This window comes from Mastacembelus armatus, chromosome 23 (genome assembly GCF_900324485.2).
Source record: "Mastacembelus armatus chromosome 23, fMasArm1.2, whole genome shotgun sequence".
NCBI lineage: Eukaryota > Metazoa > Chordata > Actinopteri > Synbranchiformes > Mastacembelidae > Mastacembelus > Mastacembelus armatus.
This window is the reverse complement of record NC_046655.1, coordinates 1,355,266-1,383,174: the sequence shown is the minus strand read 5'-3', so window position 1 is coordinate 1,383,174 and position 27,909 is coordinate 1,355,266. Positions and strand designations below refer to the sequence as shown.

General features: G+C 39.6%; 3 protein-coding genes across 8 annotated transcripts; 2 read left to right on the top strand and 1 right to left on the bottom strand.

Moving 5' to 3' along the window:
* Positions 1 to 5,997: 5,997 nt before the first annotated feature.
* Positions 5,998 to 17,351, bottom strand: recql (RecQ helicase-like). 6 transcript variants are annotated; one of them, XM_033325046.1, is made up of 16 exons: positions 17,187 to 17,351; positions 16,909 to 17,034; positions 16,154 to 16,245; positions 14,927 to 15,151; positions 14,664 to 14,843; positions 14,419 to 14,525; positions 14,031 to 14,229; positions 13,705 to 13,871; positions 13,298 to 13,379; positions 12,968 to 13,116; positions 12,749 to 12,866; positions 12,509 to 12,647; positions 12,323 to 12,414; positions 11,986 to 12,202; positions 10,886 to 11,015; positions 5,998 to 6,975 (listed from the first exon to the last, which is right to left on the bottom strand). In XM_033325046.1, the coding sequence occupies exons 3-16, from the start codon at positions 16,176 to 16,178 to the stop codon at positions 6,268 to 6,270; spliced, it is 2,538 nt and encodes an 845-aa protein (XP_033180937.1). In that variant the 5' UTR covers positions 16,179 to 16,245; positions 16,909 to 17,034; positions 17,187 to 17,351; the 3' UTR covers positions 5,998 to 6,267. The 6 variants fall into 6 exon arrangements, with proteins under 6 accessions (XP_033180937.1, XP_026182446.1, XP_026182447.1 ...); XM_026326661.1 differs by lacking the exon at positions 16,154 to 16,245; XM_026326664.1 differs by lacking the exons at positions 16,909 to 17,034; positions 17,187 to 17,351 and adding an exon at positions 7,695 to 7,860 and having other exon boundaries at positions 6,838 to 6,975; positions 16,154 to 16,898.
* Positions 17,352 to 17,394: 43 nt separating this feature from the next.
* golt1ba (golgi transport 1Ba) lies at positions 17,395 to 23,854 on the top strand. The gene is made up of 5 exons (XM_026326666.1): positions 17,395 to 17,541; positions 18,061 to 18,152; positions 19,295 to 19,473; positions 19,649 to 19,730; positions 21,827 to 23,854. Exons 1-5 carry the CDS (start codon positions 17,517 to 17,519, stop codon positions 21,863 to 21,865), a joined length of 417 nt encoding a protein of 138 aa, XP_026182451.1. The 5' UTR covers positions 17,395 to 17,516; the 3' UTR covers positions 21,866 to 23,854.
* Positions 23,855 to 25,617: 1,763 nt separating this feature from the next.
* On the top strand, positions 25,618 to 27,462 carry spx (spexin hormone). Its single transcript, XM_026327188.1, has 6 exons — positions 25,618 to 25,748; positions 26,160 to 26,243; positions 26,739 to 26,796; positions 27,023 to 27,085; positions 27,165 to 27,248; positions 27,398 to 27,462. Exons 1-6 carry the CDS (start codon positions 25,743 to 25,745, stop codon positions 27,460 to 27,462), a joined length of 360 nt encoding a protein of 119 aa, XP_026182973.1. The 5' UTR covers positions 25,618 to 25,742.
* The last annotated feature ends 447 nt before the right edge of the window (positions 27,463 to 27,909 follow it).

The window sequence follows — 27,909 nt, the reverse complement described above, 5'->3', positions numbered from 1 at the left end:
AAGAAGATGAATGGATGGATGGACATTCATGGAAACATGGACAAATTGTGTTAGGTAGGGAAAGAGATGATATAGTGTATACTAATGCTGCAACTGCTGGGATACCACTGGCAGTTATACACCTCCTCTGCATTTTTGAAGATACATTGATTTTTAATTGCATTTAATAACTCTGCATAATACCCTTGCTTGCTTGACATGTAAACTAGCATTTAAATATATAAATAAACATGAAATACTCTACTGTCTCACTGTCTTGTAAATATCAGTGTCACTTTTAAAGTTGCTATTTAAAATTATATTAGTAACATTTGCATCTAATTTTATCAGGTTTCTTCCTATCTGGGTTCTGTTACCGTAAGGCAGTATGCAAAACAGGTTAGTGCTGTGACTCTCACTCATGCTATGTGAAACTGCATTGGGGACAAATAGGCTTCTGTGGTAGATGCATGGAGTCAATAAGAGTCATTAAGCTGAAAGGCCATAAACAGTACAAGGCAAGTTCAATGAGCATAATAAAGGACTAGCATTTTATGTGTTTAACCTTTGACTGTAGTTTGTTCACTGCTACAGATATTTTTTTAAAATGCTTGTTATGTTCATGGAGATTATGTTTAGTCAACTTTGGCACACCAAACAATACTTACAGTGCAGAATACTGTCTCTCAGCTCAGTGGTGTAAATGAGGAGAAACCCTGGAAATATCTCACCAGCATGAACTTCTCTACCTTTCATTTTGATGACATAATATAAAAACAGAGAGAAAAGGGTGTTAAAGTGTCCAAAAGAATATTTTTGTTACACTAACTAAAAGCCAGTCTGCAGTGCTTTCTATCATTATCATAAAATGCACAAATACAACATTCTCAGTAAAACATTTTGGCATCTGTATAGTAACTGACAGCATGTTGTTTTTGTAAAGCGAATGACTGCCCACTTCATTGTCTCTGCTAATCTGTTTAACTAGACATGGCTAATTAGCAGGTCCTGTCGTATTTAGCGACAGCTTTCCCCCAGCTGGCTGTCGCTCCCCTGAGCAGGTCTGATAAAGGTCTGTCCCATCTTGCTCATCTTGAAAATCAGCCAACACTTCTCCCCATGTGCTGGACATTACTGGCTGGCCTGCCTTCTTGTTATGTAAACCACACTTTTCTGTATTTCTTTGCTTCCTTCCTGCTAACTAACTGTAGTGTTTGAGACCTTCTGCCCAGGCTGACACATACACACACTGGCACAATACTCACAAGCTTTCATGGTTTTATTAAACTTTTACAGTCTTTCCAAGTCTTGTCTCCTTTTTTCCTCTGCTGCCCTCTCTTTCTTTCTCTAGCTGTCTGCCAATCTTTTTATTTCTGGCTGTCATCATGCCATCTGCACTGGAGTCAGGACAGAGCAGTTGCCTGTCACACCTAAATAGGCAGAATTTAATTGCTTAATTAATCCCAGCTGCACAATCACATTCACACACTTTCACTCAGAAATGCACACACGCTGTTTTCACTTAACAAGTTCTGTGTACACAACCTGAACAGTTACATTCTAGCCAGTGAACATGATGGAGCAGCTGAAAAGCTGGATATTTTCTCTTATTTTGTGTCATAACCAAACCAGAACTGAAGAAGGTACAAATGTTTACAAACATGTACACCATATCAAAATCTATTAATGCAACTTTAAGGGGCAGAACATGCTCCTTCATAGGTTCCTTTTTTATTTGTTACATGGCTTGTTGTTCATAGAACCTTATTCTTGCTCTGATGATTTTAAGTGTGCTTGCAACGGCTGGATTTTGTAATGAACATGAAAGGTCTAGAAAACAACCCGAGAAGTATATCACCCAGTACCCAGAGGTACTTCTGTCCCCAGTGGCCACAGGGAAGAACCACAACAACTTTAGACATGGCATTCACTAACTTATTTATGACCCACTTACAACATATATCTGAGATCAGCCAGGCTTGCGTAACACAGTTACAGATCTACAGAGAGGGTGAAACAGGGTACAAGGGTTCACAGAAAGGACTGCACTGTCTCTCAATTTTCTCATCTCCATTCTTTGAATGTAATATATAACAGGCAGAACATGTTCGTATGATATTAAGAAAAAAGGAGGAAACACTGCAGCAATGAATCCTGGGTAGGCATCATAGCCTGTCCAACCTGTAACCTCACTTGATAATCAGCCTGAATAACTGCAGACCAGTGTTAATTTCAACGACAAGTTTTCACTGACGAAAATGAGACATTAACTAAATAAAAATTAAGTGATGACGACGAAAACTAAATAAAAATATATTGACATTTTCGTTGACGAAAATGTGAGTGAGGGATGTTTTTAGAAAAGATCCAACAGAATTAATCTTCTTAGATGCACATTTGAAAAGTAACTGATCCACCTAGTGACGCGGGATGCGCGAGTACACGACATCATCATAGCCTACACTGGGTTTGTGTCTGACTTAAACTATAATGAAATGGAAACAGCTGGAGAAAACAAAGAGAAGATATATGGGTCTGTTTCATCTTTGATGCAATGTCATTACTGCTAAATACAGTTTTTCTTTTAAATATTTTGGAGTTGCTCTTTTGCTTTAAAGAATGAAGAATATCATATGCAAGTTATAAACAGTGCATATCTAATTTTTGGTCTTTTATGGAAAGGCCATATTCCATATATCCATCCATCCATCTTCTATACCCGCTTTTCCTGTTCAGGGTCACGGGGATCCGCTGGAGCCTATCCCAGCTCTCTCTCGGGTGGAAGGCAGGGGTACACCCTAGACAGGTCACCAGTCTGTCGCAGGGCCACATATAGACACACAAAGACAGACAACCTCACACACTCACACTCACACTCAGTCCTACGGGCAATTTTTAGAGTCACCAATCAACCTGACATGCATGTTTTTTGGACTGTGGGAGGAAACCGGAGTACCCGGAGTAAACCCACACAAGCACAGGGAGAACATGCAAACTCCACACAGAAAGGCCGGGATGCGAACCCACGACCTTCTTGCTGTGAGGCAACAGTGCTAACCACTCAGCCACCATGCTGCCATATTCCATATATATTTAATGAAACTTGTTTTTCATTTAATTTTAATTTAGAATATTTTGTATATTACAATACTTTTACTAAATTACATTTAAATTAAACCCAATAGATTTTAGTCGATTTAGTCGAAAAATCGTATGCTATTTAGTTGACTAAAACTAGACTAAAACTAAAACAAAGCAGATGACTAAAATATGACTAAAACTAAAATTGCATTTTAGTCAAAAGACTATGACTAAAACTAAATTAAAATCTGCTGTCAAAATTAACACTGCTGCAGACACAGACAACAAGGTTAAATTTGGATAAGCCTCACAAAAAAGGGATGTAAAGATGGACTATATACAAACCATCTTCTCAGGTAACCAATTTATCTATAGCACCACAGTAGCTATGGCTCACAGTGGTGATCTTACCTGCTCATAAATGTATTGACATTAAGACTGTTCTAAATCCTACAATATGTTATTCACAAGTGGATTTGTTATCTTAGCATATGGATTCATCTCAGAAACAAAAACAAAACAACAAACCAAAAAAATGAGGACACAACAAGATACTGATTCTGCTTGAGGTGTGAGATCATGAAACATAACAGAGACCTAAAGTGATGCAAACAGAACCACAGGTGTAGACTGAGGTATGAAACAAGGCACAAACCAGAAACCTTTTGCTTTTTGGAGAGGGTGTGTTGGTGTTTCAACAAAAAACTGTTTACATGTTGAGTTTTGACATGGTTGTAACACTGTAGTGCACAATTGTGAAATATCTACCTGATTAAATATAAATTCAATCTGCCAGTAAAAGATCATTACAGAGGGTCATTCTGTGAGCAGTACTGAAAAATCCTACTGTTACCTGATCAAGCTGTAGCAGCTGATTTGTAGATAAAACACAAATGTCAAGTTTCAGACCAGGGCTCAAATACATGACACCCAAGAAACTAAATAAACATTGAAGCAGTGCATCTTTATTATAAAGACAGAAACAGCAGGCAGGGAAATGTGGGAATTATAGGCGGTAAACAGGCAAATGTTGGCGATTCAAATAAACAGTTTAAAGGTAACAAGGGAGGAGTGAAACCAGAGCACACAGGTCTGTAAACGGCTTAACTAGAAACTGTTACAGCGTTTGGACAGCTTTGGCAAATGGGCTCCAACAGGCTCTCTGACAGGAAGCAAAGAATGTGGACTGCTATAAATTAGTGTAATTAGTGAATGGGGAAGGGGTGATCAAGAGGTGGGGAAGCATTAGGTGACTGTGTTGGCATGAAAGATTGAGGTTACTGCAGGGCATGTGGATGTGTCATAGTCTGAAATGACAAAAGTTAGTGATCCTGTGGTTAGTGATCCTCAGTAACATGTATGTCTGTATGTCCATCCATCCATCCATCCATCTTCTATACCCGCTTTTCCTGGCTCAGGGTCACGGGGATCTGCTGGAGCCTATCCCAGCTCTCTCTCGGGTGGAAGGCTGTCTGTATGTCATATATGTTATTTGTCTATGGGGATGGGATGACTATGAAGTTGCTGCTAAGTGCTATTCTTTCACTAATTCAATAAAATATTACAGCTTTTGAAAGTGTGGGCAGAGAATGACCAGAGGCACAGTACTCAAGGAAGGTAGACTTGATGTCCATGACTGTGATTAACGCGATTACATTTTTTAAACGATCGACAGCACTAATATTTATATAAATAAGATCATGGCCATAAAAATACAGATTAAGCAGATCTATGGTATGTGAGTGTGCGCTTATGGGTGTGTTTGCAGTGGCCATCTTCTGAGGGCGCGGACGACTTTAGCCCCAGTCAATTAGAAGAGCTTGAGCTTGAGAGGGTTTCAAGGAGTCACTACTCAAACATCCATAAGTGGGAGCGGCTGACCTTCACTCTGTATGAGCACCATATCCGGGGACACCGTGCACACCAAGGCACGGATGAGGATTTTTCAGGAGATGGCTTTCTCCAGGGGAAAATACAGTAATCTTTCATATCCAACTAATAAGTGACAACAGATATGACATCTGCAGAGTATGCGTTATTTATCATGGCTCATTAGCTGCTTTCAAGTGTCATTGTGTGCGCACATGTTTAATTACTGTACGTGCGTTTGTTGCCAGATGCGCGATTCTCAGATTAGCTGGAACGCACCTCCTCAGCTGGAAATAATGCTCCCTGCGGATGGATCTTCTGAAAAAAATGAACTGCGCCAACCCCGTTTACCAATGCTAACATACAGCCACATTGACACTAATTTATCTTTATCTTACTCAAAAATGATCCTTCTTGATAGTAAAATCAACCCAGTCAACTCCAGCTCAGCTGTGGATTCAAGGGTTAAGGTTTACAGACTACAGGTGCATGTATCCTACCCTGTACCGTTGTTGGGAAAACTGCCATCCACCCGCTTTTGCGATTAAACGTAGTCTAAATGGCATCTTTTTGGAATGCCTTACTTTGTCTATAATATGAAAACTTCATTTTGATGGCAGCAAACACAAATGTTTGGACTTTGGCCTGTTCTCTTATGAAGTCTCATGAGGGAACAGGTAGTCTGCAGCTACACAGCTCAGACAGGCGATGGTGCTGCAGACTAGCTGTGGGGAAACAGTTTTGGTTCCACTAGTTTATACTTGCCTTTAATGTAGAAGTCTGGTGTGGTTCTTTATTTTTCTTGTCAACATAAATATATCTTAAGAACAATTACTGTGTATCTGTCCAACACCTGTTATACTTTTCACTACTGATTCTGATGTTCATTGATACTGAAGCAGAGGTACATGCTGGGTAAAAAGGGTTTTATTTTGGAAGATTACACAAACTGTAGCTTCATAAATTTGCTTTATATACAGTATATTCTTTTAAACTCTTTATATGTGGCAACACCACAACCAAGGTATTTAACATAGAAGAATCAGTCAATGAAGGGACAACAAAAAACACTGTGTAGTTCTTTTATACAATTTCCCTTAAAGGAGCTTTCAGATTATTTTGTTTGTCCACTTTCCGCAGTGTTCCAAGGTCAAATCTGTGGACAAATGGTGTGAGTGGATGTCAGTTACTATTCAGTATTAGTCAGATAAAGGAAACATTTTTAGGTCATACACATACTGGCTCTGAACTGTTACACGACATTTGTGATCCCAACTTCACAGTAACTTTTCCTCACAGTCCTCTTAAACGCTCAGTCGATCACAGGCAGACTCAGATTTAGACTATGATGTTATCATGTACCAATTTTCGCCTCCCACTGACTCGTGTCCACAAGCTGCGGGCCATCCGGCCAATGGTCACCCTGCGGGGCAGCCAGAGGCTCCTCAGAGGCTCCCTGATGCATGCCAGCACTCCTGGCTCTGTTGGCTGCTCCAGGTGCTCATGGGACATGTAGTTTATTCTCCTCAGCTGTTTGCTGTAGTAGTTCCTCAAGTCACAGAGCTCCTTAACTGCAGTGTCAGAAATTATGGAGGCCTGAGACGGAGAGCTGGAGACAGTGAGGGCAGGGGCGGGACCACCTGGGGTTGTAGGGGAAATATCCAGTGCAGCTACATTAGCACAGGCTTTTCGCCTCACTCTCTGAGTGGTGGCGGATTTTCTTTTAGAACAGTATTTAATTTGATGTGATGGTGCTTTCCCATCATCACTAACACCTGTGTTGTCTATTATGTTAACTTCAACCTCAACCTCAATGCACCCTCGCTGATGCTCCTCTTCCTCTCGGTGCCCGTCTGTCAGGTGTTTTTTTGCTTTCTCTCTCCATTTGCCTGTCTGGCTGACTGGTTTGAGTCCTTGTTTCCTGGACTGGTTCCTCTGTTCTTTAAATACTTTCTGTCTGGGTTGTGGGAGACAGCCATTCTTCATGACAATGGGATCAAAGGTTATATCAATATCCTGCTCATTGGCTTTAACATCTGATGTGTCCTGTAACCACAGAAGCCAATCTTAGTGAACAACAGTAGAAACATGAAACTTTAAAACATCATCCTGGAATAACCCAGAGTCAAAATATAGCAACCATTTTGTTCTTTTCTTAGTGGCCTTTTAAAGCAACATATAGCTAAAGAGAAATAAAGTATCGGCTTATACTACCTGTCCATGTAATCAGAGAGGATCAATTAATGAAATGTTAGTAAAAGTTAGTGCCAGCATGCACCACAAACTGAGCAACAGGCTTGGGCGATTCTTAATCTGTTATAATGACCACAATAGACTGATTGTGTCTTAAAAAACACTACCCAAATCATAATTGTAAAAAACGGGATGAAGCATTTTGCCTTTGAAACTATAAATCAAAATTTGTGGATAAACTTCAAGCTGTTTGCTGACTTTGTAAAATGCAGTGGCTCAGATAATGTAATCTATGCTGGTGAATCAGTGAACATTTGTAAACTTAGGACTCCAAAGCTATTTTAAAAACAGATGTATTACCACCCAAGCCTGCGTCTTAGAAATAATTACATGATATCATGCTTACTGTTTTACAACTGATAAATCTCTTTAAATAAATACTGCTTCTCGGTGTTTATCAGTCTTCCAACCTCCAGACAGACTGATCCAATTGTGAAGCATGAAGTGCAAGTTTTTATAGAGCCATGCCAACAGAAGCAGTAGTGAACAGAATAAAGAATGATTGACTATACTTTGCCAGCTTGTCTTCAGCTTGGGGTGGGGGGACTAGGGGAGGTCTGTCTTGATTTTCTTGGACACAGGGGCGTCTCCAGCACATTGAACTGATCTCTTAGGCTGTTTGGCTTTGCCCTGGCCACTGGCAGCTCTTACCTGCAGGTCATTAATAACAGTCTTTACCTGAGAGAGTTCAGACAGACATGGAGTGGATGACGAAACACTAGAGGGAGGACATGGGACACTCAAGAATGGACAGGAACCTATGGTATCCTGCTTTTCATCACCATAATAGCTCAGGACTGTGGTCCAACAATTCCCTCTGTGCTTATATCACATCATCTGTCAGGTTTCAAGCTTCCTAACTTTACGGTCTGCAATCAATGTCTAGAGGAACTTAGGGGTGCTAGTTAAATATTACATAAAGGTGCAGAATTTATTGCCAAAATGGAATAAAACTCAATGTAATGATTCACTCTGTCAACCACAGTGGCAAAACAGAAAAACAATATTGCGTATCTTCATACAGTATATGTAAGTTCAGCAATGGAATCTACATGCACTGTAATGATTTAGTGTATGATTAATTAAATTAAATTTAGAATATTAATCATTATCGGGTGCTGTGTGACATCAGATCATCTGTGAATGTCAGATCATGAAAACAGAAACAAATCTATAGTCAGTATGTGGAGAAAAGGTTTTTTTTTTTTTTAAGAGATGTTACAAACTTGTGGGGACTCTTAAAACACAATTAGAAAATGTGTGTCAACACTTAAATGTGACATGGAGGAAAGACACATACAGTGGGTACGGAAAGTATTCAGACCCCTTTAAATTTTTCACTCTTTGTGTCATTGCAGCCATTTGCCAAAATCAAAAAAGTTCATTTTATTTCTCATTAATGTACACTCAGCACCCCATCTTGACAGAAAAAAACAGAAATGTAGAAATTTTTGCAAATTTATTAAAAAAGAAAAACTGAAATATCACATGGTCATAAGTATTCAGACCCTGTGCTCAGTATTGAGTAGAAGCACCCTTTTGAGCTAGTACAGCCATGAGTCTTCTTGGGAATGATGCAACAAGTTTTTCACACCTGGATTTGGGGATCCTCTGCCATTCTTCCTTGCAGATCCTCTCCAGTTCTGTCAGGTTGGATGGTGAACGTTGGTGGACAGCCATTTTCAGGTCTCTCCAGAGATGCTCAATTGGGTTTAGGTCAGGGCTCTGGCTGGGCCAGTCAAGAACCGTCACAGAGTTGTTCCAAAGCCACCCCTTTGTTATTTTAGCTGTGTGCTTAGGGTCATTGTCCTGTTGAAAGGTGAACCTTCGGCCCAGTCTGAGGTCCTGAGCACTCTGGAAGAGGTTTTCTTCCAGGATATCTCTGTACTTGGCCGCATTCATCTTTCCTTCAATTGCAAGCAGTCGTCCTGTCTCTGCAGCTGAAAAACACCCCCACAACATGATGCTTCCCACCACCATGTTTCACTGTAGGGATTGTATTGGGCAGGTGATGAGCAGTGGCTGGTTTTCTCCACACATACCGCTTAGAATTAATGCCAAAAAGTTCAATCTTGGTCTCATCAGATCAGAGAATCTTATTTCTCAGTCTGGGAGTCCTTCATGTGTTTTTTGGCAAACTCTATGCAGGCTTTCATGTGTCTTGCACTGAGGAGAGGCTTCCGTCGGGCCACTCTGCCATAGAGCCCCGACTGGTGGGCTGCAGTGATAGTTGACTTTGTGGAACTTTCTCCCATCTCCCTACAGCATCTCTGGAGCTCAGCCACAGTGATCTTTGGGTTCTTCTTTACCTCTCTCACCAAGGCTCTTCTCCCACGATTGCTCAGTTTGGCTGGACGGCCAGGTCTAGGAAGAGTTCTGGTCGTCCCAAACTTTTTCCATTTGAGAATTATGGAGGCCACTGTGCTCTTAGGAACCTTGAGTGCTTCAGAAATTCTTTTGTAACCTTGGCCAGATCTCTGCCTTGCCACAATTCTGTCTCTGAGCTCCTTGGGCAGTTCCTTCGACCTCATGATTCTCATTTGCTCTGACATGTACTGTGAGCTGTAAGGTCTTATATAGACAGGTGTGTGCCTTTCCTAATCAAGTCCAATCAGTTTAATTAAACACAGCTGGACTCCAATGAAGGAGCAGAACAATCTCAAGGAGGATCAGAAGAAATGGACAGCATGTGAGTTAAATATGAGTGTCACTGCAAAGGGTCTGAATACTTATGACTATGTGATATTTCAGTTTTTCTTTTTTAATAAATTAGCAAAAATTTCTACATTTCTGTTTTTTTCTGTCAAGATGGGGTGCTGAGTGTACATTAATGAGAAATAAAATGAACTTTTTTGATTTTGGCAAATGGCTGCAATGACACAAAGAGTGAAAAATTTAAAGGGCTCTGAATACCGTAACCACTGTAAGCCACACACTGGAAGACAACACTGGTAAGAGAGACTTCACAAAGAGTGCAGAGGGAACTGGAAGTCACATTAATACACAAATACACAGCATAGAGAAAGGTAAGAAGTTTAGTGGAGCACTACAGAGAAGAGCCCAACAGCTACAGAAATGGTCATATTTGTGCCTGCATGTCAGCTGGAAAAGAAGAGCAGTATAAAATAACCGCTAGTGGCATTAGTAGAATATCTTACTTGGTTTCATGTTGGGGTTTAATGTTACCTCCAAAAAAAAACAGTGTTTGTTTTAAAATTCCAGTATCAGTTGGTCTCCACGTAAGATTTTACATGACTGTTGAGGTATTTCTGTAAAGCTACCTTTGTTTTTTTTCACCTGGTAAAAGACGGCTCCACTGAAAACAGGACAATGTGTAGATTTCTCCAAATCAGTATAAATTCATCTGATATAGTGGCTTAAAATGATGCTAAGAACTATCATCTATTTTTATATAATAAATATTGACAAAATTTTGCTGCGGAAGTTACTGGTATAGAAATATTCTTCAGTTAGAGTGATTTCGAAAAAGCTGAAAATGGCACTGAATTGCAGAGTGCGCAATAATAAGAATTTTGGAAAAACCTAATATCCTATCTTCCATTTTATTTTGACTAAAGGAAAATTTGAGTTTTGAAAAACAACTCTTTAGTATGAGTACATACTAATGCAAAAATATACTACACACAGGGGAGCATCTATTTAACGATTTTGTGATGTATCCCTGTGACCAGCATGTACTCACCACGGCAGATCTACCATCTGTTATCCTCATCTTCATGCTGAGTGTGTGAGACTGGATCTTAAGCAAAGGAGCTTTGCGGCCCAGCTTCATGTAGAAGTAGGTGGTGTATGGCGTGAAACTGAAATCCTCTCTGGGGTCAACACAGAAAATAAATACAGCAACAGTCAGGCTTAGCTAAAAAGCCCGGAGCCTTTTATGTAACCCCCTTCAACATCTCAAAAATAGGTTCAAATTTCACAGTGAGAAGCATGCAAGTTTTGTAACAATCTGAGGAGGAAAGAGGACAGAAATATAAAAGAAAATATGAATATGAATATAGGTAAGTTTAAGGGAGATACAGACAGCATTGAGAGCAGACTGTGTATCTTATCTGTGACACACACAGAGGAGAGGGGCACCCTGTGTGTGAGAGAAAACACACCACATAACTAACTCTTTTGGATAGACAGTTTTGATAATATCCATCCATCCACCCATCCATCCATCCATCCATTTTCTATACCTGTTTATTCCTTATCATATAAATAAATGCAAAGAGACCAAGAGCAATCTGTGAATTTCTATTTTTCCTAGTGTGGAAAGCTAGATCAACATTTGTTATACATGTAAATATACAGCTAATATTTTAAACCTGATTTAACATATGGCACTTAGCAAGTGACCATGGTACAAAGTGGGATATGACAGAAAATGCAAGCCTTATGTTCTTAGCCCTCACCTCATTCATTACATCAGTCCTCATTTCATCTCAGACTACCCAACTTACTATTATTAATGGTAATACTCTTCTTTGTCTGTGTAAAGCACTGTAAATTGCCTGTGTTTAAAACGTGCTATATAAATTAAGCTGCTCTGCTTTTGCTATGAGCCTTCACATAACAGTTGCATATGCTTCCCAATGATGCAGTTGATAGAGCTGCACTTTAGCTGCTTAAATGTATGTTAGTTTACAGTTCTGAATCAGGGTCAGAGTTGTTAGGGTGAAGAGATCCAAATGACATGGTATATGTGAAGTTGTTGGCATTTACACAGGACAAACTGATTTAAACATCATTTTAAACAAATATTAATGTAAAACATTGCAAAAAATATGAGGTCACCTGAGGTATCCCTGAAGCAGCATTCGAACAATCACAGCTTCAACCTGCTGTCGAGACAGTGTGGTTGGCTTAATTGTCTTTCTGTGCTTGGCAGGGCCTTTCCCCATCCAGGCCTCCACCAGCTTCAGTGGAGTCAGCTTTTCATCCATGGATGCTGCCAGCTCCATAATCTGCACCACCTGCTTGGCATGTTCGGTAATATCCACAGTGCTATAGTCTGGAGGAGAGGAGGTTAAATGATCAATGACCTGGATGACTTCTCAACAAGACCTAAAACAGAACGTTGAAGTCACACATGCAAGAGTTATTCATCACATATAGTACAACACACACACACCTTTTACACGGCAGCAAGTATCACACATCTGGTTGCATCCTTCATCGTCCCATACCTCATCAAAATGTACAGCCATAAGAGAGCGCCGACACCTTCACACATCAAACATGAGGTTTACATACACGTCATGCGAGTCATGCTTTAAAAGCCATTATCTTCCCCATCCCCATTTTGTGTGGGTGTTACCTGTCAAGATTCTGGCAGTAGTCGACCATCTGCAGCAGCTTCTGTTGACCAACATTCTCCATCACCACCATGGTGCTGATCCTGAAGATATCAGAGAAGCCAAAGAACACAATGCAGTCCGCCGAGGCGTCATCTCGACCTGGAAACACAGACAGAAGGATTTTAATTAGGTATAATTGACAAATTACTACAGCAGTATTCTCCAGTATGTTATCTTGATCAAAATGAAACTGTGTCTACCTGCACGTCCACTCTCTTGGTAGTAGTTCTCAATGGACTTGCTAATGGTGTGATGGATGACAAACCTGACGTCCGGCTTGTCAATGCCCATGCCAAATGCCACTGTGGCTACCACCACCTAGAGGAAAACCATATAGTGATTTAAAAAAATGGTTTGCTAACTTGGTTTCTAGAAACTGGCCACAAAAAAATACCAGTACGTGTGCCGCATCTAAATACCTTGATTTTGTTGGCAGTCCACTCGCGGTGAACCCGAGACTTGCTGTCAGGATCCATGTTAGCATGGTAAGGATAGGCCAGGATGTCTCTCTTCTGAAGTTCAGATGACACCAACTCTGCATCCTTCTGAGAGAACACATATACAATTCCTGTGGTATACAAACCACACACACAAACTATTATGGTCAGTACACCACATTTATTCTTGGTTTGAGTCTCTGCATGTGTATTGTGCAAAATAAATAAAAAGAAATTATTGGCCTTATTGTTGAAGAAATGTATTAGATTGCTTTTAATGTTGCAATTCAACAATATTGTTTGCAGCAGTACCTGACTGGTCCTGGTACCTGCTCTTGATCAGAGATGCAATGTCACATATTGATGCCTCATTGTCAGGATCTTTAATACGTACCTGAGGAAAAAAAATTTGACTGTTAATGTCCATGTTACACTTTCTAGATGAGACTTGGGTGTCAAGTTTATTGACACACAAGTGTGATAAAGTATCCATCATTATATGTTATATTTGTAGTAAGGATTTTTCCACAGGGCCCAGTTGCAGACAGAGAGACTTTGTTGCTTGCCAAAAAGGAAAAAACGTGAACAGGAGACAAAGAACAAGGAAGATGGAGACAGGGCACAGAGACAACAAACTGGGAACAGGGAGACGGGATACTGAGACACGAGAACTTAAGAATAGATGACGAGGGTGACTAGGTGGCTGAGTTTTGCTGCACCTCATAATAGAGGTTGGTTCGGTTGAAGGAGGCACTGAGTGTGATTGGCTGTTGCACACAGAGGATCTTCTCGCAATCCTTGAGGACGCTGCTGGTTGCTGTGGCTGTGAGGCCAAGCAGTGGGACTTTGGGGAATTGCCTCTTCAGGATCCCCAGCAGCTTATAATCTACACAGTAACACACACACACACGCACGCGCGCGCACACACACACACACACACATTTATCATCTTCAATTTAGTATTTAATCTAAAAGGGATTAGTTAGGTTGTCTTGGAAGAACTACACTAACACATTGCTCCATGCTGGTAAAGAGGACCGCTCACCTGGTCTGAAGTCATGTCCCCACTGGCTGCAGCAGTGCACCTCATCCACAGCAATACGACTAAGCAGCTTTGCTTTGTAGGCTTTCTCCAAACAAGACATGAGTAGCTTGCTCTTGGCAATTTTCTCTGGAGTCACGTATAGCAACTTAAAAGGAGATTTCGGATCTGTTATTCCAGCCATGACAGCCTTAGCGTTGTTCTGAAAAAATAAAAATACGTTTTAGTTTTTCACGCATCAAAGTAGATATCACAGTATCAATGGTGTCTTGATTTGGAATATCAACACTGTTTGGAATATCAATACCAGTGTGTTAACACTTTTACTGACTTGACATATAAGCAGAGATCAACAAAGTGAAAGGTGAGCTGAAGTGAGGTTTGTTGCTACCTTGCTAATAGACGCATTCAGCATAGCAGCTGGCACATTAATTAACTGCAGGTACATGATTTGGTCCTCCATCAGGGACACCAGAGGAGTGATAACCAGTGTAAAACCTGACACAAACAAACACACAAATGCAGTTCTATATGTGATTACTGTAGGAAAGAGGACTAAACAGTTAAATACTGACAGAACATCTGTGAGTATCTATGCATGAGCAGTGTAAGGACAGAGGTTGGGTCTTAGTGTACCTTTAGAGCAGACTGCAGGCAGCTGGTAGCAGAGGCTTTTTCCTCTTCCTGTAGGCATTACCAAAAAGAGATCTTTGCCTGACAGGGTCATATTGATGGCCCTCAGCTGCAGTGGTCTGAACTTCGATAACTTGAATAACTCCTTTAGGTTCCACACCACTTCTTTAGACCATGGGAAATCTACCAAAAATGAAGAGGTCAACACTGATCAACACATAAACCTATTGTATCACTTTATTTGTGTAGCCATGTGTGTACAGCACCTGTGCCATCATAATGCTGCATCTCCTGCTTGCTCATTACATGTCCACATGACTCTGTGGAGGATGCGGAGGATGATGGCTGCGCACTGTCACAGGCCTCACCCAGCCTCTCCAACAGCACATTCTTACGAGAGGTCAGCTCAGCTTGTTTCTGTAGGAGCTCTGTGATCTGCAGCTGCACCAGCTCCAGCTCAGCCTCTACTGAATCCAGCTCTGCCTGCATTTCTGAAAAGGAATGTACACACCAGGCATACTGTCAGCAGGAGAAACTAAGCCTTTTATCTACTACTACTATATGGTGACAGAAACACCATTCATTGGATGTTATGTTATGTTATTGAGACATGTCACTCTTAACCAAAATGGTGGACCGACTATCTGACACTGCCATCCTCAGAGCTTTGCCACTACTGATTACATACAAATACAGTGCTAAAATAAATAAGTGTGTCCTTTATCAGAACATTGAAAAATGATCAATGCTTTGTGTGCACCGATGAAGGAGACTGACGTGCATGGGCACAATAAAAATAACTGAAGGAACCATATGTCTTTCCTGAACATAAGTGAGTCTTGTAACTGTAATGTTTGTGATCCTGGATAAGATGGTTACATCCTTGGTCATAAAGATCATTCTATAGTTGATAACCAATTGTATCATTATGCATTTCCATTTATACAGCACATTTAGTTTCTTTCTCCAGTGAAAATATATTGAATGATTTACATACATTTTTAGTACTACTTTCACTTTTTACAGTATGTGGTTTGCATAGTGGAACATTTACTTTGATAAAATTATTTCATGTGAAACTTCTTCAGAAGTCAGTCTTATTAAATTTATGGACAAAAAGATTTTAGCAGAGTCCATGTGCAGCAACTTTTCCCTCATGACCTGTCAGGTCTCACACATTCACAACTGAGACTCACACCTTTACCACTAATGATGTCTTCCTCTGTATACTTCCCCTGGTGTCACTTTGGGCCTGTGGCACTACTGTCTGCAGTTTGTCGCCATAAAAGTAACATTCTCTTAAATACAAAACTCCAGGATTACCACAGAAGATCAGTGGCTGCTTATATCTTAGCACTGTTTAAGATTTAGCTAATTTCTCATGCCAGTAAATGAAAAATAGGTGATGAATAAATGAATAATAAATGATGAAAGCAGTTCAGTGACTACTATCTCAACAGGATGTTATTTGGCTTCTTGACTGAAAGATTTACCATTAGTTTCACTGCTACCATCCATGTTCCTCAGACCAGTTTGCTCAGAAAGGAGGCAACATGCAGATTGCCAAAAATGTTGATTTAATTCCCTTTAAGCCAAAAATATTGTAGTACTGTTACCTCTTAGTCTTTAATTTTCATTTCAGAAATGCTGTTCATCCGATTATACTTCTGAGCTTGGACCTCTCTCATGCATTTGGCTATTTTATTCTTGGTGCTCATATCATTTTGTTGTTGTTTGCCTTTACGTGCAATTACATAACCTCTGCTTTCATTATTAAATTAAGTTTGTACTGTAATTTGTAATATTGTAATAAATTCCCTGTCACTATCAGTTTATGCACAGTGACGCCGTCTACCAGAACAAATACCAAGTTATATTTTCGGGATACCTAAATTCACCCAATATCTTACGCATTACAAAGTGACTTTAAATGTCACTTTTTGTTCCACTAGTCAGTGGAACATTGATGAGAAATTACACTGATATCCGTCCTTCAGAGAGTGGCACCTGCTTCCTCGCACAGAGAGCAGCATATCACTGTTAGCTGTTAGCTTGTAGCTCAATGAATATCTTTAATCCATCCGAGACGCTTTGGGCATCGTATTTAGCTAAGCAACCCCTCACTAAGCCCTGTTACTAACAAACAACCTATACCGTGCGCTCCCGAAGCAATGTACCTCGCTCTCTTAGCCAAAATGTGTACATATTTGGGACAAAACTTAGGAACAAAAAAACAACTACCGCTAACCTCTAAGCACCGACTCGTGGCTCAGTCCTCTTCACGGTTGCTATAAACAGACCAGCGGAAATGGCAAAATTTCTCCTGGGTTTTGTTTGTTAGGCTGCCTGTCAATCTATTGATATCATTGGATCCCTGGATCAAAGCAAAGTCCCGATCAGTATGCCTGACATAGTATTCCTCAGGACAAATCTCTTTAATTCAACGCTAAGTGCATTGCATCAAGAAAGTGGCAACACAGTGGAACAGTACTATTGTGTTTTAGTAAATACTCCTATAATACGCACCCCAATGGATACTCCAGTAGATCACTTATACTTTATTATGCACCATATAAGCTCACTTACACACGACGAGGATATTACTCACAATAATATAGAAATAGCAACAATAACATATATAGCAGCAATAACATAGCACGAAGATGTTGAAGTTGCCTTAAATGCAGCACAGATCTGTTCCGGAAGATGATATCGCGAGAAGGTGTGTTTCCGGAAGACGTGGCTGTTGCTGTAGTGGCAGCTGTCACCCAGTTTTTTTTTCCAAAGGAGGATTTGATTAGCTACTATAATATTTTTTGTTTCGGCTTTCTTTTCCACCGTTTATTCTGTGTCAAGATGATTTCGCTAACGGATTCCCAAAGTAAGAGCTTTGGTACTGACTGACTACACTGAGTGTATGTTTTTGCTGTCAACCCGGCTTCATTTGAAATGGCACAGCTGGCTAACTACCGTTAGCAACAAATAGCATTCAGTTTTAATGAAAGTTAGCTTTAGTTTTGCTGTCATAGAAAACCACATACACAGCTCACAGCTAACTCCTGTTATATCCGCAGGCAGCTGCTGCCAGCCTGTGAGTTGACAGCAACTTGCATGTATGTTGTAATTCCGTATCTCAGAAGATTTGGCTTTGAATGGACAGTGACAGTTACTTTATTTAACTAACTACGTCTGTTTTTCTGGTTCTGCTAAGGACTATCAGTGTGAAGTAGACTGTTAGTGTCCCGAACCCATTCAGTTAAGACATTATGACATGCAAAATAAAGCTTCATTGTAACTGTGACGTGTATTTATCAAACATTTGTCTCGATGAACAAAGATTGTGGCCTTGGCCTGAAGACTGGGTCAAAAGTAAAACATGACATCTCGCTGTGTGTTGCAGAGATTGGAATGGGATTAACAGGCTTTGGTGTCTTTTTCCTCTTCTTTGGAATGATCCTGTTTTTTGACAAAGCACTCCTGGCTATTGGAAATGTAAGTGTATCCACTTCATTGAACTGTTATCAATTGTCTTTTCTCCATGTTACCTGGTACTGGCACTCATAATCTCACAAATTACAAATTCAGATATGAGGGAATTTTTCAGGTATTTCTCTTACATGTCGTACAGAGTAGTGTAGTATTTTATATGTTATATAAATATCAAGAGATGCATGTCGTGGTAAAAAGCAACTAGGAAGCAAATCTCCTAGTTGGACGTTATAGGATGGCAAGTTTAATAGGCAAAGCAGCAGAGTCACAAGCAAAGCATTCGTTCTGCAGAAAGGGCCAAAACCTATTGACCCAGGACAAAGGAAATGACAGCCTTTTATATCAATTCAACAGTTTCAATTTACACATCAGTCAGTCACATGTAAATCACACCTGCATGACATACACATAAGTGAATACACAGTTCAGTTAAATTCAGATTTATTTATATAGCGCATCTCAAGGCACTTTACAAAAAAGAGAAAACCCAACAAATCCCTTATGAGCAGCACTTGGTGACAGTGGAGAGGAAAAACTCCCTTTAACAGGAGAAGGAACCTCCAGCAGAACCAATCTCAGTTTGGGCGGCCATCTGCCTCGACCGGTTGGAGTGAGTGGATAGAGGAGAGAGAAAAGAACAGCAACAATAAACAACAAATTGACACTGCAGGTTGGTGGGGCCAGTAACTGCACATCAGCAATATACAGCTCCAGGACCAGGGACACCTGCAGAAGTATCCTTTCGTCTGCTTCTTACACAAAGCAGTGTCAAAAGTCTTTGTTGAATTCACACAGGGAGTTAGCAGACATAATGTCTGTCAAGATGAAAATTTCCCTCATAATGCACATTCAAGGAGAAACATAAAATGCTGATAGTAAGTCCATATAAAAATCATTTTGTCTGATTTGCCATCTTATAAACTCCTCCTTGGTTTTCACTTTAGATTATTCTGGTAATGACTATACAAGTGGTAACATTAAACAGAATTCTCTTCCCAGTCTGCCTGGATGCTGTATACAATGTGTATTAGAAAAAAGGTAAAACGCTGTAAATAGATAAAATTTCATATCTCTCTTCCTGCAGTTAAACAGGACCAGTACTGGATCACTCCCCAGTATTGTACCACTTTTCCTTTTTGCTGCAGATCCTGTTTGTTGCTGGATTGGCCTTTGTCATTGGGCTCGAGAGGACCTTCCGCTTCTTCTTCCAGAAGCACAAGATAAAGGCCACCGGTTTTTTCCTGGGAGGTGTGTTTGTAGTGCTGATTGGTTGGCCCATCATCGGAGTCCTGCTGGAGATCTACGGCTTTTTTCTGTTGTTCAGGTGAGAGGCAGCAAGATCCAGCTAAAAGATATGAAAACATCTAGGTTCACTCTCTCCATGTTAACCAACTTAATCTGTTGTATGCTACTGTATTGTCTATGTACAGGATTCACTTGTCCCTGTTCACATGTTCCACTCTTCTCATCCCTTGCTCTTTGTCTTTCAACACATCCAGGGGGTTCTTTCCTGTTGTAGTAGGCTTTATCAGAAGAATACCTGTCCTTGGGTCCATCCTAAACCTCCCCTTCATCAGTGCAGTGAGTATTACGCAGTGTTGCAGCAAGCCTGCAGCTCTCAGTTTACATGCAGCATGGCTCTTTTTCTTGTTCATTAATCACCATATTCAAAGACCACAACAGGTCAGTTCAGCTGTTCCAAGCAAATTACAGCTCAGGTCCTACACATCACAGTGTGTAATACAGTTAGTAGGCTGCTTTTAACATAGTTATTGATCAGTTGAAATGCATTTTTGGAAATGGCCAGGATAATCTCTGCTTTAACTTCAGCCTTAAAGAAATCTAGTGTCCAGTGTGAACCATCATTGTTAAATCCAAAGCTTAGCAAATGCATACTTAGTTTTGTGGCTAATGAACATGCTTCTGCCATGCTGTGTGGCAAGCTTTGTTTTGAGGTAAACGTCTCTTTTTTTTTTTTTTTTTTTTTGTTTTTGTTATTGTGTTGTTTTTTTTTAAATTAAAGCCTTCGTAAGGCTGTGAGGACAATCAGCAGTCGTGGTCAGTCACTGCCGATTTTCCCTTGCATGCTAACATATTTCACACACTTTAGAATCAGAAGCCAAATGTCTCATAATTGAAGCAATAACATATATTGTTTAGGAAGCTGCTAATTCTTGTTTTTATCATAATTTTTTATTTATTTGACTTTAAAGGCACCACCCCAGACAATAGGGTTTTTTCTGTTGTTTTGAGGAATTTGTGCACTAAAAGTACCAAAAAATTATTCACAGAAGTTGGTCTTCAGGGACCTATGCTGCCATGGTTTAGGTCCTCTTTAACAAATAGGACTTTCTCTATTATGATTGGTGACCTCTTCTCCTCTCCAGCTCCCCTGACCTCTGGTGGGCCAGAGGGTTCTATTTTGGGCCCTGTTCTATTTTCTCTACATGTTGCCATTAGGGTCAATTATTGCAAAATACAGTGTTACCTTTCATCTGTATGCAGATGGTTTACAAATCTATCTGCCAAGTGCTTCTTCTGATGCACTCATATCCATCCACAGATGTTTGGATGACAATGAACGAGAGCAAAATAATGTATTCTGATAAACTCTCACCAACCCTGAAGAGCTTTGTGTTCTGCTGGCCAATATCTGCTAGAGGTCCCACAGTCAAGGTGCAAACGGTGGGTTGATCGTTCCTTTGCAGTGGTGGGTGCCAAACTCTGGAATACTCATTAAGTTACGTACCATCATTGACCAACCTCTGTTTAAAGCTAACCTTAAGACTTACTTAATCATTTGTTTTTAATGTTTAAAGCACTTTGGTCAACTTATGTTGTTGTAAGGTGCTATATAAATAAAGGTTGATTGATTGATTCACACTTCCTTACAAAATATGTGGTGCTGGAAGCTTGATGATATAGTGACTTACTAGCAGGGGTTGTTGATGGTTTTCCATAGCCGGCAAACTAACCATTAACCTTCTAGTTGTTAGTGGTCAGCTGGCAGCACACCTTGTAACAGCTTAGGTTGATAGCAGTTGTGTTACCTCAACTGTACCCATCATTCCCAGCAGCAAACACTTAAAATTCTCCAGTTCTTGAGCTTTGGGACTGTCAGCACTGTAAATTACAAATTAATTAAAGCCCACTGATTTTACAAAGATGTACTTGACAAGTGAGCAATGCAAATTCATTCATTGCTGCTTTTCCATTCAAATAAATAAGCTTTGATCTGAAATTTCTATTATAGATGGTAGTGTTACTAGGCTCTACATTTTGTAGTTACAATATTTCATTTTATATATGAGGTTTGCCAAAGTGGGAAAGTTTCATGACTGATTCAAAAGCTACTGAAAAATTCTCCCGATTTTTTTTTTTTTTTTTTTTTTTTTTTTTTTTTTTCTTTTCTTTTCTTTTCTTTACTATTACAATAGAAGCAATTATTTTTGTCCTGTTTGCCTGTGGTGTGTGTCTTTAACTCATGTATGCTTTCCATTAGAAATGCTGATAGAAACCAAACAGTGCAGTCTAACCTTCTGTGGTTTAATTCACAAAATCACACTTTGCATTTCATAGAAATCATCCAAATATGTGTATTAGATCATGTTTTATACATGAGAAGGGCTGAAAACCTTCCAGATGACACTTAACACGGTTTCTTTCTTTTCTTACAGTATGTGGACAAAGTTGGCGAGAGCAACACCATGGTATAACAGTGACTTTTTGTACCCACAGAAGGCTGTTTTGAGTACAGCAGGTTTTATAAAGCAACACAATCTTCCATTGGGCAGATTTAAAACAGCTAAGGTTATATGTTCAGATTCTTCCCTTCTCCAACAGGCAAAGACAGCACTTCAGTGGTCTGCACAACTGATCAAAGGTTCATCAGTGCATTGCACCACCAGTCTGTTACTAGAGGATGGAGTTACTAAGGTCACTACAATAAATATTTCAAATGCTATTGATTCCTTCACTGTTGAGTGCATCTGGCATGAACATGGAGGATGGAAGACTCCCTCAAAGTCTCACTAACTCTATGTGACTGTATTACTCTGGAACAGACAGAACTAGCCACCTCCACAAAGGATGATAAGTGGACTAATAGCTTACTATGTTTCTTCTGTGCCTGTGCTTTAACTTTATTTGGACAAAAGCTTTTTAAGTCCTGGATTTTGCCGCTTTACAGTCACTCTATGACACTTTATTTCTTTATATCTTGCAGCTATTTGGGTACCAAGTGTGGCTTCTGTAATATTTCCCTTTGTTACAGGTTATTTCTGTTTACAGTTGGCTAATGAATACTTCAGTATAAATTATTTTTGAAGAATCAGTGCTTTACTTCATGTATTGTGAGTGCTGTCAGATCATACTAGTATTTGTTAATAGTTTTACTTCATTACCTATTAAAAGTCTGTTCACACCAGAAAGCAACAACACCTAATTCAGAATGACCAATGGATGATGAAGTTCATCAAGCTTGATAATTTAGTGACTGCAGTAGCCACTGAGCTATTTGCTAAACAGTTAAAAAAAAAACACACCAATCTAACCAGCAAGCTAGCCTGGCCAGCCATACTAACTCTTTTCCTATTCTATACAAAGAATTAGTCTGGAATCTCTTCAGTTAAGATGGATTTCCAGGGGGTGGGCCAATGGATACCAATTAACCAATCAGAGAAACACGCAATATGACGCAAGCAAAGCGACAATGAGACGAGTGAAGTAAGGTAGCGTCTCTATGTATTTTCACCGTATTTGAAATTTTTGGTACTGATATGTATTGAGAAAACATTTTACTTTGTACTAACGGTGAGACATTTTACTGGCAAAATGTCAAATACCTAGCTTTGTTTTGAATGCTCTTACTTTTTGGTGCATTCAATCAGCTAAAGAGCACAAAAACACAAGATCTGCATTCTTGGTGAATAAAATCACTTTAAACTGAACAATGATAGAACATTATCAGCACTAAGGTTTCATGGTAAGGGATTAACAGCATGATTGTTTGCAAGCTGCTTTCTGTAGCAGACCCAAATGAACTGAAACCAATGGCTGTCTGGAAGGTAGAAAACAAATCAAAAATTTCATGGTGTCCTTTGAAAAATAGTCTGTGATATAACATGTACACCATTTGATTTTTAATGATTATTTTGACTTTGGTCCTGTAAAGCCAAAACTTTGAAAGTAAGACCAAAGTAATAAACCTGGCCTATAATGGGCTAAAACATGTAAAACACTGGTATGGTCCTTTCAATCTAAAAAACATAAATAAATCTTGATTTCAGTGATTTTAGAGCAACTCATTTCCAGCCTGAGAACTACTCAACACAACATGAATCATACGCAGCTTTACATAGCTTATTTTTGAACCTAGAGACCTTTAAAACTAAATGAGCATTATTTTCATTTGTTCTGTTAGTGAACCCTTCTGCTAGTGTCCTTTCTTCATTCATTCATGTATACAGTGTCCTTAAAGACAGTTGATCTTTTACACACATTCACACAAATTTTAAATGTTCAGATTCTCATGTTTGTATTTGTTTGAGAGAAGATTCTTCATCATTGCAGACTTTTAGCCACCACAATATATCAAGAAAGCATCGAGAAAAATGATGTTATCTGTGAAATCACTGTTTTGCTGTTTGGCACCTTTGTAAATATACTATAGAAATTTGCTATTAATAGTCGATGTTTCTGGTCAATTATTCTTGTCACTTATTCTTTCAACATCTAGCATCCATACACCCTATAAGTAAACACCATAAAATCCCAAAATAAAGTTTGTGTAGTTGAGGTACATGAGTGGTGGTGTTACTGACCACATTGATAATGGCAACTAATTACAGGACAAATTTGAAGAAATGAGTGGAAGCAAAGAATCTGGTCTCACAAAATATGTTTCAACCTGAATTAGCACCTTATCTGGGAGATTTTGGCACAACCCTAACAAGTGATGTATCATGATTGAACGAAACCTTACTAAGGGTAGTTTATCCTCTGGTGACTGGGGTCATCACAATGTATAGGACAGGCTTCAAAGAGAGACAAAGTTCCTAAAACTCCAGAAGCTGCTGTAAGCACTCAAAGTAGATGATTTTAATAGTTCAGTCTGGAAAGCCACTGTGCATTTGCCTATTGCCCTGTTTGAGACAGTGTAAGGATATTTACAGTTTGCAAGCATCCTCATCACTGGCCCACAACAGGTTGTATGATTGCTGAGGTGGTCACATGACAGTTAAAACTCTTGTGCAATAAAAATATAAGCTACTATATCGATTAAATTTGGGTTTAATTACCTTAAGTAACAAACTTAAGCTGACATGAAGCCTCCAGACATGAAGTCAGTATTTTTATATGACGTGAATGTAGCATTATAGGATAGGTCCGAAATTTTTCAAGTCTCCAAAAACAAGATGCCCTTTATGAATGTTGGAACAGGTTTTACTCACTGTTAATATCCCTCCTGTTCACACCAAAGATCCCAATATAATGTGCATTCAGAGTTAAAGATGAAAAGTGTAGTGAAGAAAGTCCTTGTTCTGTGATAAGCATATTTCTGTATTTATCTGAAGCTAATATGAGGTTTCAGCAGGCTGACCTAGTCAAATCAAGTGAATGTCTTTTTTTTCTCCTTTTATTTGTCCTTCACAACGCAGCAGAGAAACAGAAGGAAAACTACACTTTGTGTTTGCACAGGACAAGCGCTGTTTAGGGTATCATATTTATAGCATCAAAAGAGTGAGTCTATCCTTTATGCTTGGATCGAACTATGTGACTAGTCTATCTTGAGGAAAGGGTGTTGTTTCGTGAATGACTACACCGAAGAGAGAAGGTGGAGACAGTCTTTCTTTAAAGGTTTTTATAGTTTTGCAGTTTTGCAGCATTCTCAACTACAGCTTTAAAGAAATTTAAACCCTGCCCCTTCACACCTCCACACACCTGGCCAATCACTGAATAAAGTGGGCGGGATTCAGTTAATTAGTAAATGATGATAATAATTAATTTGACTCATGGCAGCAGTATTTCTGAAAAGGTCATGATGCTCACTTAGACTGGCTAAATTCAGAGACCCCGGTCTCACTTCCTCTGCAGACTTTCCATTGCATTCATTACTGAAGTGTTTCTGTTGATTCATAAACTTCAGCTCCTATTTGTCTGCGCTGCTTCAGTGAGCAAGGTGCAAACATTTCAATATCCCCACACAATATCACTGCTCTTACGGGCAGTGAAATCACCAGAGCCGGTCCACATTTTACAGTAATGGCCTGCGGCTCCAGCGTCAGTAATAATGAAAACTGAAAGTGCTTATGGCAGCTGTTTTAATTCAGAGATTATTACACTATACTGCAGCCATCAATGAAAAGAGCAGAATTGATCGGTGACTCCGTTCATTCAGTCTTCCTGCCCTCCACCCCCACTTCATCAAATTGGCTTGACCTATAGATGCTGGCACCATAAAGCAGCGCGGTGCAGAGGGTTCCCCCTCCCCGGAGAATATAAATACAGAGGGAAGAAAGCCCAGCATCCACCCTGAACTCAAATTCTCTCATCCTCTCCGCTGGACCTCAGGCTCACAGGACCACTGACACAATGAAAGTAAGTATGAGACATTTCGTTTTACGTAAATGACAAATACGGAGGTCCTTAGTTTGCGGTAGTGTCCAGCTTATTTTGCATCCTAAAAAAGATAAAGATATTTTTTCTCACGGGATGTGTTAAAGAACATAAGATTTAAATAAAAACAATTAGACCTGCGTTTTAAACTGTAGAGTTTTGACTAAAAACATTTTTAGAATTAGAAAAAAATAGATAGATAGATAGATAGATAGATAGATAGTTTTAATTAAGAAATTATTAGCACTATACAACAAAACACTTAACAGTATATATAAGGAAGACCTAGAGAGCCTAAACCTAAACGTAATTTGTTCTCAACACCCACATTTTAAATGCAGAAGAGTACCGGTGTGTCTCAGACAGTCAATTGAAGCGTTTGTTCCCACACAGGATTTGAGGAGCATCACAGTAACTCACGCATTGGCCCTTTTACTCCTTGCCACGTTTATCTCACAGTCGTGGTGCGCGCCGAAGGTAAAGCAGTTTTTTATTTCTAAATATGGTGAAAGTGATGTTTTTGCCTAATAGCCACCACCGAAAAAGTGTTCATATCTGAGAATTTATGATGACTGGATCACCTTTATCCGGCCTTTCTGTGTGGAGTTTGCATGTTCTCCCTGCGCTTGTGTGGGTTTTTTCCAGATACTCTGGTTTCCTCCCACAGTCCAAAAACATGTATGTCAGGTTGATTGGTGACTCTAAATTGCCCATAGGAGTGAGTGTGAGTGTGTGAGGTTGTTTGTCTCTATGTGGCCCTGTGATGGACTGGTGACCTATCCAGGGTGGACCCCTGCCTTTCACCCAAAGAGAGCTGGGATAGGCTCCAGCAGGTCCCTGTGACCCTGGTTAGGAATAAGCGGATATAGATAATGGATTCATTATCTGTATCCCTTCATTAATAAGGGTTTGAAAGCCAAAGAATCCAAAACTTATGCAGTGGAATGTTCTTTCTTTGTTTCTTAATTAAAGAACGCCTTCCAGCGAAGAAACTGGACCCCGCAGGCTATGCTCTACCTCAAGGGCACTCGTATGTATTACTGCCCATATTAATAAATTCAGACACAATATGTCAAATTACAATGAAAATCTAAGCCCAAATGCATTCTGCCCAGTTTTTTATTCAGTAAAGGCAGGTTTTAAAACAGAAAACTTTTCAATGTTCTCTTACTACAAACTGATATTGTAGCCCTACAAAGATAAATGCTATGCCAGATATCACATCTCAAAAAGTGACTGCTGGTTTTTCTTTGCAGAGGGACGCAGGTTCATCTCAGAGGACCGAAAAGAAGGGGATGTCTATGACACGCTACACCTAGGTGTTTATATTTGTTATTTATGAGTTGACTAATGCTTCCCAAAACTGAGTATAGCTAATGTGTGTTTGTCCCCTGTAAGAGACCCGCAGTCAGAACGCAGAGAAGCTGAGTGTAGACCAGGCAGCCAACGTCCTGCTGAACTTCCTGCAGCAGGCCAGGGAAGGTGAGAGCACAATCTGACACAGCAGCTGGAGCACATCTGCAGATCATAATATAGGGTGGAGGACTGGCATCTACTATCTACGATCCAGTCTCGTATTAACAGTCAGGTTTAAGTCTGTAATTTAATTGAATTTTCTCTCTATCATCTAGCTGACGAAAACCCAGATGAGGTGTATTTCCAGGAGCTCCCGGTGTGGAAGAGAGAATACTTCTGATAGTCTTTCATATATGTGTAACTGACAGAAAACATCACAATCTTTGTTTCTGAGTGTAAGTTCTGTAAGACAGTGGAGCTGTTTTGTAAATATGAATTATCTATGTCTGAAATGTGAAAATGTGATGTTTTAATAAAAAGTTTGAATTGAGAGTGCTATTGGTTTGAAATTTTAAATTTACGTTTCACAAAGATAGTATTGATGATGCCCGATTACATTAACCAATGTTTTATGAACACAATTGTAAATGTCCTTCTAAATTAAGGACATAACCAATAAGAGTCAATCAATTTGAGTCTTTCAGTGTTATTTATATTTATACTTTTTATGTCAAATTATTACATGCATACACAGTATTTTCAGGACTTTTCTCTTAGTAAGATTATTACACTGACAACAGACCTCACTGCCTAACATCAATCAGTATTAGACCTCATTAGTGTTCAT